Below are 13,881 nucleotides of genomic sequence, written 5' to 3' on the forward strand. Positions count from 1 at the left end.
GTGCGCGATTGTGCGAGCTGGGGGACCTAGGAGGGCAGCAGGGGCCGGGCCGCTGCGCGCTGGGCGTTATTAGGGTCCCCGCGGCCGGTCTCTGCACCCCTTAGTTTCCCGTCTCACATGGTCGCCAAACAAAGGATGCGGTGTGCCGCCGCGCTTTCGGCATTTTCCGGGTCAAAGGTCGGAAGCGGAGGACACCTAACCGGCCTCAGGGCTGCGGGGAGCTCTGCTGGGCCTGGGGCCCTCCGTGCCGGGTGAGGATTCGTTATGTTGCGGGGCTGTACTACCGGGTATTTAACTCTCGCACTGAGTTACATCCTGAACCCCCTTTCTCTTTTCTCTCTCTTTTTTTGATACCGGGGATTGAACTCGGATCCTTGAGCTTGCAAGGCAGGCCACCGAACCGCTGAGCTAAATCCTCGGCTCCTTTCTCTGTTTTTTAAACGCATTCTCTAAATTACTAAGTTGGTCCAGACTGAGCTCGAACTTGGGGTCTTGCCTCAGCTTGTGCAGGTTTTTTTTAGACGAGAGAAAATCCACATAAAATTAACCACTTAAGGGTATAATTCAGTGGCATTTAGAATATTCATAATGTTTTGCAGCTGTTACTTCCCTGCAGTTCCAACGCACATTTATCCAGATAGGCAACGTTAGGATCTGTTCAGTATTCTCACACACCCGGTCTTGGTGCAGGCTTTCACGTAGATATTGGGAAATCAGATGATTTAAGTTGAATCATGGAGTCCGTTTCATCTAATGCCGTAATAAGTGCTACCTCCAGGAAATTACTTAAAACAAAATGGAAAGATGAATGTTTTTAGGCCTTTGAGGTTATCCTAATAATACATCCCACTTTTTTGTATTTTTCCCGTAGTGGCATGCCTGTTTTCATCTCCGGTAAATACTCCATGGAAAAATTCAGTCTCAGAAAAATTATTCAAAATTCAGAAGAATTCTGTTAGTAATGGTAGAGCCAGGAAAAGTCGGAGGATACAGTTTTTTTGCCTTTTGTTTTTCCTTCACCATTTTCGTGTTAGCTGTTCCTTCAGAGTTCCTGAGTCCCCCCCCCCCCCGCACCTCTCCATTCCTGCTAGTTCAGCAGGTACTTACCCAGACTTCCTGTATTTAAGGACAAGAAATAAGTGAGTTATCCAGTGCTCACCCTTTATGGACACAGCTGTAGACAAAGCTATTATTCTTATGAGGAATATTTATTAGCATATCTCACATTCTGAGGCCTGGTCTCCTATACTTACCTCAGTTTGCTTGCTTGCATGTTCTCTAGTAATTGTCAGTCACAAGGGCTCCTGTTGCCTGGCTGTGTCATAAAATTAAATTATTCTGCTTAGTCTTAAGGGTGACTTTATAAGCTCTGGGAGTTTCTTAGGTGAGTGTAGGAGAAAAAAAAAAATTAATGCTACTATCCCACATGGCTTGTGTTAGTGGGCTAGTAGTCATTTTATCCTAGCATATATCAAGGCACCTGTATGGCATGTATTGCTGTTGTGCTTAGTTTTCAATTGTTTCGAAAACAGTTTTAATCCCCACATGTTGTGTTGAGTGCAAAAGTAGTGATGTGATCATATGCATAATGAATGGAGAAAGAGAACAGCAAACAAAAGTAAAGATAGTTCAGTAAAACTGGAAAGAAGGGATGTTACTTGGATATATAAATTTTTGACATCAGGAATTTTCCATGTTGCATTATTTGAAAATTGTGCTGGTGGAGTCTGCTAGAAGTCAGTGGGAGGCCAGGAAAAGTGATTAAGGACATGAAACCACGACAAGATGTCAGCACCAAATTATCTGCATTAGCCAGTGTTAGTCCTGGGAGGGATTGGTGGAGGGAGGGGTTTATGCTGAAGAAAGCTTTCTGTGAACAAGGCTGGCTCTTTGACAACCCACATCAACATGAGTTACCATGGGCACCTGAAGAAAACATCCCTGGAGGATGGATCCCCCTGGCTACCACCTAGGAATTGACATACTCCATATTCCGCATACCCAGGAACTGACTGGTGGAATCCAATTTAGAGGAGCAAGAGTAAGGTATGATTAAAGAAAAGCTCGAACACTACCCAGGTGGCAGATACCTTTATTGTTATCATTGCAGAAAACAGAATTAGTTCAACCCTAATTTAGGATTAAAGATGTCTCACACTGTGCCCAAAGTGCACTCAGAGTTCTATGAGAATGATGTGCATAGTCGGTATATTTTTGACATACGAAGAGAAGTTAATTTCATGTGGACAGATGGTGCCTTAGGACTTAACTTTCTAGTGGAACCTGGTGAGAAAGACTAAGAAATGCTTTGAATATAAAAGCTGTCAATTCGTTGGGCTAGGTCCAGATGTCCGTGGAACAGTGACCAAAAACTAAAATGTGTCTGAGGGCAACTTAGGAGATATTTTTCTCCATTATGAGAAACGTGTGTAGGACCAGGAGTGAAGTTCGGGTGTAGGGCAAGTGCTTAGTATGCTCAAAGTCCCAGTTTCTATGTCGGTGCCAAAAGCAAAAGGAAAACATGATGTGGTCTGTATGACATACTAGAGTAGATCTGGGTAAAATATTAATACTCATTGTAAATTTTTAAAATTTTATAGTTACACAGATTATATAATCTTTACTATCTAAATTATAGTTGTATAAGAATAAAAAGATGAAACATACAAAAACAGACTCCTGGAAGTTACTCAGTGAACAGTGAATGTAGGTTTACTACCATGTATCAAATGGGAAAATAATGTTAATTTTTTTCATAGACTACAGAATTCTGTTTACTAGGTTCTGAACATTATATATGTGTATCTATGCATGCACAGGAAGAGACCAAAGGAAAACACCATAGTGGTAGCCATTGCTGTTAAACAGTGCAGTTACTATGTATAGCTTGTGTGTTGGCTAACCTTTCCTTCCATCTTAATCATTGAAACACCAGATTTGTGATCAGATTAAAGTAGCTTGTAGTTGTTGGCACATATTTAGTATATATATAATCATAAAATCAACTTCAAGTTTTATTTTAAAATGAAAAGTGCCTAGGGGATAACTTAAGGAAATACAGTATTGAGAATAAAAAGTTTCTCCTATAAAAAATAGAAACCCTGTAGCTTTGGGAAAAGCAAAATTGTGTTGCTGTGAAATAATTACATTTATCTAGAGTGCATTTTCCTACAATTTTGACAATGAAACCCTGAAGATAATATTTTTAAGTGGATCAAAACACCTTAAAGATATTTTCTCATTTTAAATAGTCATGTTCTTGTGGTTTTGATAGGAGTAGGTCAAAAGCCATCATTAAATCTCAGTGGATTTCAATAATTTTTAAAATTTTAATTCACAGACCAAATCACAGATGAATTATAGAGTCATAGGCCCGGCATTTGAGGCCAGCCTAGGCTACATAGTGAGTTCAAGGCTAGCCTAGACTGCAGAGCAAGACTCTATATCAAAAAAACAAAAACAAAAGAGTCATTAGCTTTACATCAGTTTCTTGGAAAAGTTTGGGTTTCCTGGTTGTCTAGAGAGAGCATTGGTGTTGGAAGGCTGCTGGGCCCAGCATGTCCAGTGAAATATTTTATGCTGTTTCCAGATTCATTGCCAGATTACGCAGAGAGAACGAAGTAGAGCTAAATAGGATCTTTAGTTTCTGTCTGGTACTGAGATACAAAAAAAGCTCTTTTTAATCTGGAGTTGTTTTGTTTGTTTGTTTTTTGTTTTTTTATCTCACATGTCCCTTTTTCAGCCATTTTGACTTGTCTTGAAAATCGTATCAGTCACTTCAGAAATTATCCGAACTGTCATTTCCCCTTGGTTGAGAATTTAGCTGGGTTATCCATCCTTAGGAATTGTTGTCTCCAAACTGTAATATGTTTGGTTTGTATGTGCCACAGGAAAATTAAGATGCAATTTATGTTCCTATAACAATACTTTCCAGCAACAATTCTTATATAATGTTACTTTTCCCTCCAGTGCTGTTCAGTGTAAGATGTGAATATTGGCAACTTTGTAATTAGTGGACCATTTTCCACGACTAGCTTTTATTTATGGTGTTTAAATGTTCTCTATTAGGAGCTGAGAAAAGAATAAAATATGAAGTATGATCGAAGTACTATATATGGTGTATATATAATTTTTTTAAAAACTTATTACAGTGAAAGACACATTGCCACTAACCCTTCTCAAAATACTCCACCTTGTTTTTGAACACTGGAGTAGTTCTAGAAGTCCTCATTCGTGTCTTTTCAAAGTGTGAGTAAAGCTGCCATTCAGCGCCATTCAACAGAAAGACAGACTTCTAGAAACACCAGATCTGGCACCAGGAGACTTCTGGCTCTTTCCAAATCACAGCGCCATGAAAGGTGGACATGTTAAATCAAGTCAGGACTTTGGGGCAAGAGTGAGAGAATAATGGAATACCCAAGAGAGGACTGACTTCCAGAACTGCTGCAGAGATGCAAGAGCAGTAATATATGTGTGAAAGAAACAAGGGAGAGTATTTTGAGGGGGATTAACAGCAAGTGTTGAACTGTAATAACTTTTTAATTAACATTCACCAGATCACCACTCATCTATTATTTTATAAAACCAAATTAAGTGACTTGAAAGCCACTTGGAGCCGGCTAGGTATGGTGGTGCACACCTGTAACCGAAGCACTCCAGGAGGCTGATAGGATTGCTAGTTAGAGCCAGTCCTGGGCAGTTTAGTGAAATGGTATCTCAAAGTGAAACAGAAAAGGCTAGGATTGCAGCTCAGTGCAATCTGTGCACTGTTCAGTGATTGCAGCCTGTGTTCAGTCCCAGCACCACAACACACCTTCATCCTGGCACACTGGGCAGGGTAGTGTGACCCCCATTTGTTGCTGTTAGCTCTTGCAGAAGTGAACCTTTCCTACCTCCGACATGTTACCTTCAGCCGGAATTATGCAGTGAATTTTAATTTCATGTATTTTCCAAAGCTATACCTTTTTAACTTACCAAAAAATTGTTTTTCCCAAAATATTTGGTTTGATAATAGATTAATTTATTCAACGCCCATGTAGGAAACATGCCTATGAAAATCTAGATGGAAGAGAGCTGCTAGCCTGTGGTATAATCATTTATAAGTGTAAATAAGCACTTTGAGAAATATTTCTGTAAGTATTTTAGGTTGATACTCTGTGATCTCAAGAAAAATACATAACCTATCCATTTTTATTAAGTGCAGTGCATTGCTTTTTCCGTTTTTCTTTCCATTTATTTTATTTTATTTTTCTTTCTAGTCTGTGGGATTGAACTCCCTGCCTGTGCATGATTTTGAGACAGGGTATTACTAAAGTACCCCAGCTGGCCTCAAACATGCAGTCCTCCTACTTTAATCTCCTGAGTAGCTGTGATTACACGTATATGCCCACCCATTTCTTAAATTGTTTTAAAATACTGATTTCAGCCTTTTAAATTGGTTTCCCTTAAACTGGATAAAGAAGTTGTGGTTTTTCTATAAAATGGAATATTACTCAGCCATAAAGAGCGAGAGAATAGATTCATTCATAGGAAAATGGATACATATTGAAGATATACTCCTAAGTGAAATAAATAAGTCCCACATGTGTAAATACCAAATAGTTTCCCTGGTGTGAATATTCTGCAACAATGCATAAGATTCTAATAAGATTACTGACATTTAGAAATGGGAGGAAAGGAGCTAAAGGTGTAGGGAAGGTGTGATACGTAGGGGAAGAACAAAAAGGGAAAAGAAAAAAATGTGAGAGAATGAAAAGATGAAAATAAAGTGTTTGTAGATGGGGAGGGGAGGAGGGGGTGAAGGGAGGGCAGAGGTAAGGGGAAAAAAATGAGAATCAAGACTTGCCATGTAAAGGTACATGATCCCAACAATGAATGTAACTGTACTGTATCCCTAAATGTACCAATAAACTCAATAAAAAAAAAAAAAATAAATAAATAAATAAATAAATTGGTTTCCCTTTTGTGAACCCTTCTAAATTGAGTCCAGTATTGTTTAAATATTAGCATCTAAATGAATATACACTGAGGTCATCCCTAGGGATGCTCCCACAGCAGAAGCTTGAGTTCTGGCCAGAGATCACAAAGTCACAGGTCAGAATACCCAGACTTTGAGGTTTCACAAGCCAGTGAAGTGTCAGCACAAAACCTGTAGGACCATCCCACCATTGCTGGCTAAAGGAGCTGATAAAATAGGAAGTAGGAAGGATGCAGTCTCCTCATTATGATGTACTCACCATAGCAATGGTAACTGCTGTTTTGAGCTTCTTGTGCCTAACTAAAGGACCAGGACCCCTTTCAGGAATTTCATTATTTTATCTTCACAAGAATCCTGAGGAAGAGGGGCTTTATCCTCATTTCACAGCGAGGAACTGGAAGTCAGAGAAATTGCTTCACTTGATTGGTGGAGTGCCTAGGACGTGGACAAGGAATGTACCTGGACAGTCTGTTCACAGTAGCCCCTTTCCGAAGAAGCCACACTTGGTTATGTGACTTGCTGACATGCTGGGCTAGGTTAAACCACAGCTCCTGTTCTCCTTCTATCCCTGAATTGTTTCGAGGTCTGAGCTGTATATTCCACATTGAGCATCAGTGTGAGTCTGTGTTTAGCCTGCTGTGAGAAGCATACTGGGGTTGGTTCATGCTGGTTACACTGTCTTCTCACTGCATTTTGGTGGATTTGAGATAAATTGTGAGAAGGGGGAAAAATAATGGGATTAATGTCAGTAGGAAAAACACCTGAAGATTGGCTTTTTTTGCTGAGATGATTGCTTCCTTCTTTAGCTATTTTAGGGGCTTTGGCTGTCTGGGAATGTGCTTGTTGCTGGCCATATCACAGGTGCACAAAATAGGAAAGTGCCCTGAAAAGTTGTATTTGTGATGTGTATTAGTACCTACCAGAGCTTGCAGGGCTGGGGTAAGGCTCCTCAAAAGACTGCACATGCTCAGAATCAGAATGAACGTAGGACAGAAATTTACAAGATTGGCCCACCCTGGCCACCCAGAGAGTAAAATGCAGAAGAGTGCAGAAGATCTCTTCGTGTGCTAGAGAGCCCAAAGATCCAGCTGAAGGCCCAGAGCCCACAGCAATGTTCCCTACAAGTCCGAATCAGTAAGCCAAAGGATCCTTGACAAAAGACGGAGGGGTCTGCTCTGGGAGGTTGAAGGGAAAGGGTTTGTGCCAGCAGGCTGAAAGGCTGGTGCTGGATGCTGAAGAATGTACCAGAAGTCATCAGGAGATGACACCAAAGGCAGAGGCAAAGACTTGAGCTCCTCAGAAGAGAACAGCAGTTGTCCCAGGCAAAGGCAAGGACCAGAACTCCAAAGAGAACTGCCGAAGCTTCCCCAAGGAAAATCACCTGAAATCCTTCCCTCTCCCATTCTCCTTTATACCATTCCAACAACAGTCTTTCTTAAATAGGTCTTCATGCCCTGAACCATACCGACTCAGTTCAGCTGGGTGTCCCCACGCAAGCTGACCATTAATCAGTTAACCTGCACATGATGTAAGTAGGTAATACAAAAAGAACACGACACAGAACTATCCTGTGTGTTGGTGAACAAAATGCACAAGGTATCCCGGTATGAATGGAACATAAATTTGTCATGTGAATTTGCTAAAGACAGCGAATACTCTTAAGACTAGTAAATCTGTGGCTCAGTACAAACTTATTGGAAAAAGCTGAATGGCATTTTCTTTTTTTCAGACACCTTCTGCAGTAAACAAGATAAAACAACTTCTTAAAGATAAGCCTGAGCATGTAAGTAAAGCCTCTCAAATATTCACTAGAAAATTAAAAGTTTGTTGTGTTAAACAATATGTTTTAAATAATTTGGGATTTATTTTGTTTGTTCGGCTTTGAAGTGCTGGGGATCAAAATCAGGGCTGTAGGAAAGCTAGGCAAACACCATTGCGATAACACCCATGGCCCTTCTCATGATTTTAGAATTCAAGTAATAGAGAGTTGGGTATAGAGTGAAAGAGAAGTCACTGTCAGTCGCAGGCTTCTCAATGTAATTCTGTTTCAAGAAGCAGCCTCCTAGTGTCCTTCTGGAGATAGTCTGTGCATGTGCTGTGGCTAGACTGAGAGTCCTCATCCTCCGTACTGCTTCTATTTTAGTGTGGATTCTAAAATGTTTGGCGGCATCAAAGGCCTCTACCTATTAGGTATGAGTAGCTTCCTGTCTCTGACCAAAAACCTCTCCTTGAGGGGAGCCACTGGCCTAGATGGTGCTTGTTATTGTGTCTGTCTCTTTTTTCCTGTATGGACAAGCGCTTACTACCACACATGCTCTGGTTGCGCTTTACTTCATGCTGTGATTAGCTTGAAGATCTTTCTATATCTTTACCTGAGGATCTTCCTCCTCTTTCAATGCTGCATGTGTAGCACATGCCATTGAACAGGTTTGATTTCTTTTTCTTTTTTGGTTTGTTGAGACAGAGTCCCACTATGATGTAGTTGAGACTGACCTGGAACTCACTATGTAGCCTAGGCTGGTCTCGAACTCACAGCAATCCTCCTGCCTCAGCCTCCTGAGTGCTAGATTACAGGCATGCATCACCACGCCCAGCCCAGGTTTGATTTCTTAAATAGCCTCTCACAGTAAAGGCCATTTTGGGTAGTTTTCTTTCGTTGTTGGTATAAACATTCAACAGCTCTTGGTGTAGTAGACCAGTGGTGGCAAACCTATGCCACAGTGGGCACACAGACTCTCCTCTGTCAGTACACAAGCCAAGGGTGCGAGTTTTTTCTAAAGTAAAACCTCATTATTCATGTTTAATTACAGTGTTAGCACTTTGTGATAAATAAGTGGGTTTTGGGTTGCAGTTTGGGCATTCAGTCTCCAAAAGGTTCACCACCATTGTTCTGGACCTATAGGCATAACTTAATATACCTCAAGATGTGTTCCTGCATGTAGAACTGTTGAATTAGGACTCTGTGCATCATCTTAGTCATAGTGCATTAATAGTTAATAGAATACTGTAATCACTTCAAACAGTGGATTGTCATTAGTTAAGTTGAGCATGGTGGTACATGCCTGAAATCCCAGTACTGGGGAGGCTGAGGCAGGAGGATCACGAGTTTGTAGCCAGCCTGGGCTACATAGCAAGTTTAAAGACAGCCTCAACTATATAGTGAGACCTTGTCTTCAAAAAAAAGAAAAAAGCTAATAATTAAACAGTAGAAAGAATAACAACTAAAAGACTACGGTGTTTCCTGTGTTCCATTGCACAGTCAGCATGACAGTGTAATCGGAGTGCTCACACCTCCCTCCTAAGTATGATAAGTCATTAACAGACGCCAGACGCCAGTGTTCCAGCCTGGTTCAGATAGGCCAGTGACTGGAGTATAAACTGGTCAAATGAAACAGGAAGTGAGTTTGCAAATTGAGGGATGTATGTGCATAGTGACATAAAAGTGTAATTTATAGCATGAGCTCTTTCCACATTCCAGTTACCTAACACTATATTTTTATTTTTCCCTACAGTGCTGCAGATTGAACTCAGGGCCTTCATGCTGAAATATATTTCCAGCCCTTTTTTGTTTTGAGACAGGGTCTCACTAAGTTTCTAAGCTGCCCAGGCTGTGCTTAAATTTGCAGTCCTTCTGCCTCAGCCTCTCAGAGTACTAGATCTACAGGCATGAGCCACCATGCCCAGTAAATGTACTTTTAATTGTCTGTATTCCATTCCTAATATTTGGTTTGCTTGCTTTGAGTCTCCCTATTTACAGAGTTAAAAACTAAGTAAAACAAATATTCATGATGTATGCCCCAGGAATTTGTCAGCATCTGAGCATGTGAAATTCTCTCACATATCCTTAAGTTGGTACTTAATAAAACTGGCCACTTAATCACACATTGCTGCTTTTTGGAGAATCAGTCTCTACCGATGAAGTTATACTTAATATTGTAATACTTTGACAGTCAGCAGATATTGTTAGCTAATTTCATTATGGTAGACATTGCTTTTGGAGGGGGTTTGCTTGTTTGGAGTGTTTTCTAAAAAGGTGGGGGTGGGGCATGGGGAGAAGAAACCATTTCTCACTGCAGAGTTTTTCCATGTGATATATCCCCATCCCTTTTTAAATTTTTTATTTTGAGGCATGGTTTTCCTAAGTTGTCCAACCTAGGCTCAAACTTGAAATCTGCTTGGTTCAGCCTCCCAGAGTTCTGGGATTACAGGCAAGCATGACCATGCCCAGCTAGATACTGCTATTTTGAAAGTGCTATTTGACCACTTTTTAAACTTATTATTATTATTATTATTACTTTGGTGGTGCTGGGAATTGAGCCCAGGACATTGAATGGGCTATTCACACACCCTACCACATAGCTGCAACTGGAAACTTACTTTATAAACTTAACATTTCTATTGATTGCAGTCCTTTGCATTCATGTATTTGAGAATGTTTGTGGGGTCTGCTCTATATCCTGTATAGAGATAGTATGCTTGCTAGAGGGTAGCACATGACCCTTGGGAGACCCTAACCAAGGGAAACAGAACACCTCAGAATGAGCTGGAGCAAAAAAAATTTTTTTTTTGGTACCAGGGATCAAACTCGGGTCCTTGCATTTGCGAGGCAGGAAGCAGAACCACTGAGCCAAATCCCCGGCCCTAAAAATATTTTTAAGAAAGTGCAATTTTAAAGACATCTCTGTCATCAGTTTGTTGTTGTTGTTGTTGTTTTTTCTAAATGATTTTACTAAAACCCTTCCTTTCTTAAAAAATGTTATTTCCAACCTAGATGTTTGAATACTAAGGGCTAAGTAGTTAACATACGGGGATATGGTAAAGCATTTGCCTGTTATGAGTGAGTCCCCAGTTCTATCCCCAGCACAGCAAAAACAAAGTCATAATAACATGCCTTGGTACAGTAGGATGTTAAGTAGGTATTCATTGCAAACGGTAATTAAGAACATTAATTCCACGGGAGAATAATGTCTGGGTTTGCTTTATTTATTATTTTTTTGATACTGGGGATCGAACTCAGAACCTTGTGCTTGCAAGGCAGGTGGCTGCACCCCTGAGTTAAATCCCCAGCCCATGTCTTTGGTTTATAAACAAAATCAAGAATAACGTTTTGATGTTTAGGTATAACAAAAATTAAGTTCTGGTTCTGACTAGGACCGGAAAAAAATGAGAAAAAACATTAGACTGTAGAGTTTGTCTTCTTTGTATTGTTTGTGTGTATATAGCTGGGGGTTGTTTATTTAGTTGGCTTTTGGATCCTTAGTTAAATTTTTTTAAATGTTCCCTATGCCATTTAAATTATCTACAGGGGTATTTTATAAGTAGAAATTCAATGTTTATATTTTAGCCTGTGAGAAAATGAATAGTTATAATAGCCAAGATTTTAGTATAATTATTTAATTTGTACTATATTAAACCTAGTTTATATTTTCAATTATTCTTTAGGTAGGTTTGAAAGTCGGTGTCCGAACCAGGGGCTGCAATGGCCTTTCCTACACTCTAGAATACACAAAGACTAAAGGAGATTCTGATGAAGAAGTTGTTCAAGATGGTGAGTGCTTGATTCACTTTCCTGGATGCTTTATTTTTCTTAAAATTTATAGTGTGCTTGGTGTGGTGAGTAGTGGTGAGTAGAGCGAGAATGATGTAAGCGTGAAAGAGGTGCTGCCTGGCAGACCCATATGCTGTACAAGCACTGGAATGAGAGCAACCCTGTTATCTCTGTTTCTGGTGAAATGGAGGCCAAGGGAGGTTAAATCATTTGTCCTCATCGCACAGTGAGTGGCTGAGTGAAACTGAAACCCAATCAGTTCTCTCCAGAGGCTGTGCTCTTAGTATCTAAGTGAGAGATCATTGGGTGAGTTTCAACTCTGAAAGCTCATCATTGTGTCCAGAAAGGTCTTAGGATCTTAAAATTCCAAAGTGAACCGACTAGCCACTTTTGTGTGGATGTCAAGTAATGTCAGCTCATGATTTTGTAGAATTTCTCAATCTGGGTTTTTATTAAAATTTTCAGTCTTTTCACGATTACATTTAACAGCATACCTGTTCCAATCCAATGATCTGATGGGAACCTGTTTAAAACAAGATAAATAACACCACCCCTTGGGAGAACCTGAGTGTCCGTGGGTTTGCAGTGGTGGTTGTGTGCATTGGAGGTGTCCCTAACTCGCAGGCACCCATGCCTGTGGGAAGGGAGGATTAGGAATTGTGTGCTTTCACTGTACTAAACTGAAGTTACTAACCAATAAAGACTTTTTAAATGTATTTTAAGATAAACTCAAATGTCATACACCTTAATATTTTCATCTTACAGAAGACCTGTGATTATGTATTTAATTCATACTGTGTAATTTCTTATAAGGAGGAAAGCTCTCTTGAACTGAATGTATTTGCCAAATGTTGACGTCTACCTATATTAGGGAACATTGCTTTTTTGAACCCATAACCAGGACAGAACTATCACACTGATTGGCCTTATTAAAATACTCCTTTACATGAGTTTGATCCCTGGTGCTAAGAAAAAAAAAAAAAATCCTTTGCATAATTGTAGGCATGGCAATGTGTTGATTAGGTTTCCGTGAAATTTATTTATTTAGTACCAGGGATTGAACTCAGGATCTTGTGCTTGTGAGGCAGACAGCAGAGCTAAATACCCGGCCTCTGTGAATATTATTGATTATATCTCTGTAAAACTGTTGATGAGGGACGGGGGTATGGCTCTGATAGAGCACTTGCCTAGCATACACAAGGCCCTAGGTTTAGTCCCCAGCACCACAAAAGCAAAACTATCACTGAAAATATACCCATTTTTTTATGTTGCATATTGAAAAACGAAATGAGTACAGTGAAAGGCGAATTGTAAGCTTTATGAGAGTTGTCATGAAATTTACTTGGTAGAACAGTCTAACTTAATTGCTTTCGACTTAGATTCAAGTAACCCGTTAGAGGAGATCATGAGACCTCTTCAGAAGCTTCCTGTTGAGTTGTGTTAGTGGTTACTATTTAGGGTTCAGCTGCGCTTTGGATCACAGGTTCCACAGGCTGTGGGCTTCATATGACACATGTTCTCTTTCCCCAAGGAGTCAGAGTATTCATCGAAAAGAAAGCACAGCTGACACTTTTAGGAACAGAAATGGACTATGTTGAAGACAAATTATCCAGTGAGTTTGTCTTCAATAACCCAAATATCAAAGGAACTTGTGGCTGTGGAGAAAGCTTTAATATTTGAAACCTCAGGACTCTTCTGGCTGTGAAGTCCAGGCAAGCTTATGGGAGCCTTGGAGCTTACTGAAGAAATCATGTGACTGTTACACACTTAAGGCTTATAATATGTGGGGAAATAAAGTGATGCATTTTGAAAATGAAGCCAATGTGTTAGATTCCAGAAGAAATGATATTTGTATTTTCCATGGGTGCAGAAAATGAAAAGCCATTGCCTTCTTTAGATCACTGTTTTGTAAAGGAAAAAAATTCTGCCCTGCATGTAATTTGCATACTTTATTAGAACCAGTTTCATGAAAAATGACTTCCTGGGAGGAGTTGAGGAAATGGATGAGTTGGTGGCCACTTGTTAGGTAGCTGTGGGTGGCGTTGCCCACAACATTTTTCCCAGCCAGACAGGTAGCTTCTAAAATCAGAGGGCACAAATCTTGCTTGCTAATGGTAACTTGATACCGTGTTTCTTCTACCCTAACTTGGCATAGCCTCTTGTCTTGTTTCTTGAGATAGGCGCTTGCTAAGTTGGCCAGGCTGGCCTTGCCCTCCCGCCTCAGCCTTCATTCATTGTATTACATCTGTGCACCCCTGCACCAGTTTTGGCATGATCTTACATTTTTTTCAAGATGATGTTATCAAATGCCTCATTTGTGTGCCCCTCAACAGTACCAGGCAAAGATTCCCTTAAA

General features: G+C 40.1%; 1 protein-coding gene across 1 annotated transcript in view; it reads left to right on the plus strand.

Annotated features, from left to right (window-relative positions):
- Positions 1-13,881, plus strand: part of Isca1 (iron-sulfur cluster assembly 1) — a 14,650-nt gene extending 769 nt beyond the window's left edge. Inside the window, exons 2-5 of the mRNA XM_010605529.1 lie at positions 105-251; positions 7,707-7,760; positions 11,420-11,525; positions 13,057-13,881. Of these exons, the coding sequence (XP_010603831.1) occupies positions 105-251; positions 7,707-7,760; positions 11,420-11,525; positions 13,057-13,205 (456 nt within the window). The 3' untranslated portion in view covers positions 13,206-13,881. The remainder of the gene's footprint in view (positions 1-104; positions 252-7,706; positions 7,761-11,419; positions 11,526-13,056) is intronic.

The sequence above is a fragment of the Fukomys damarensis genome, unplaced genomic scaffold (assembly GCF_012274545.1).
Source record: "Fukomys damarensis isolate Sample0158 unplaced genomic scaffold, DMR_v1.0_HiC HiC_scaffold_4, whole genome shotgun sequence".
Classification (NCBI taxonomy): domain Eukaryota; kingdom Metazoa; phylum Chordata; class Mammalia; order Rodentia; family Bathyergidae; genus Fukomys; species Fukomys damarensis.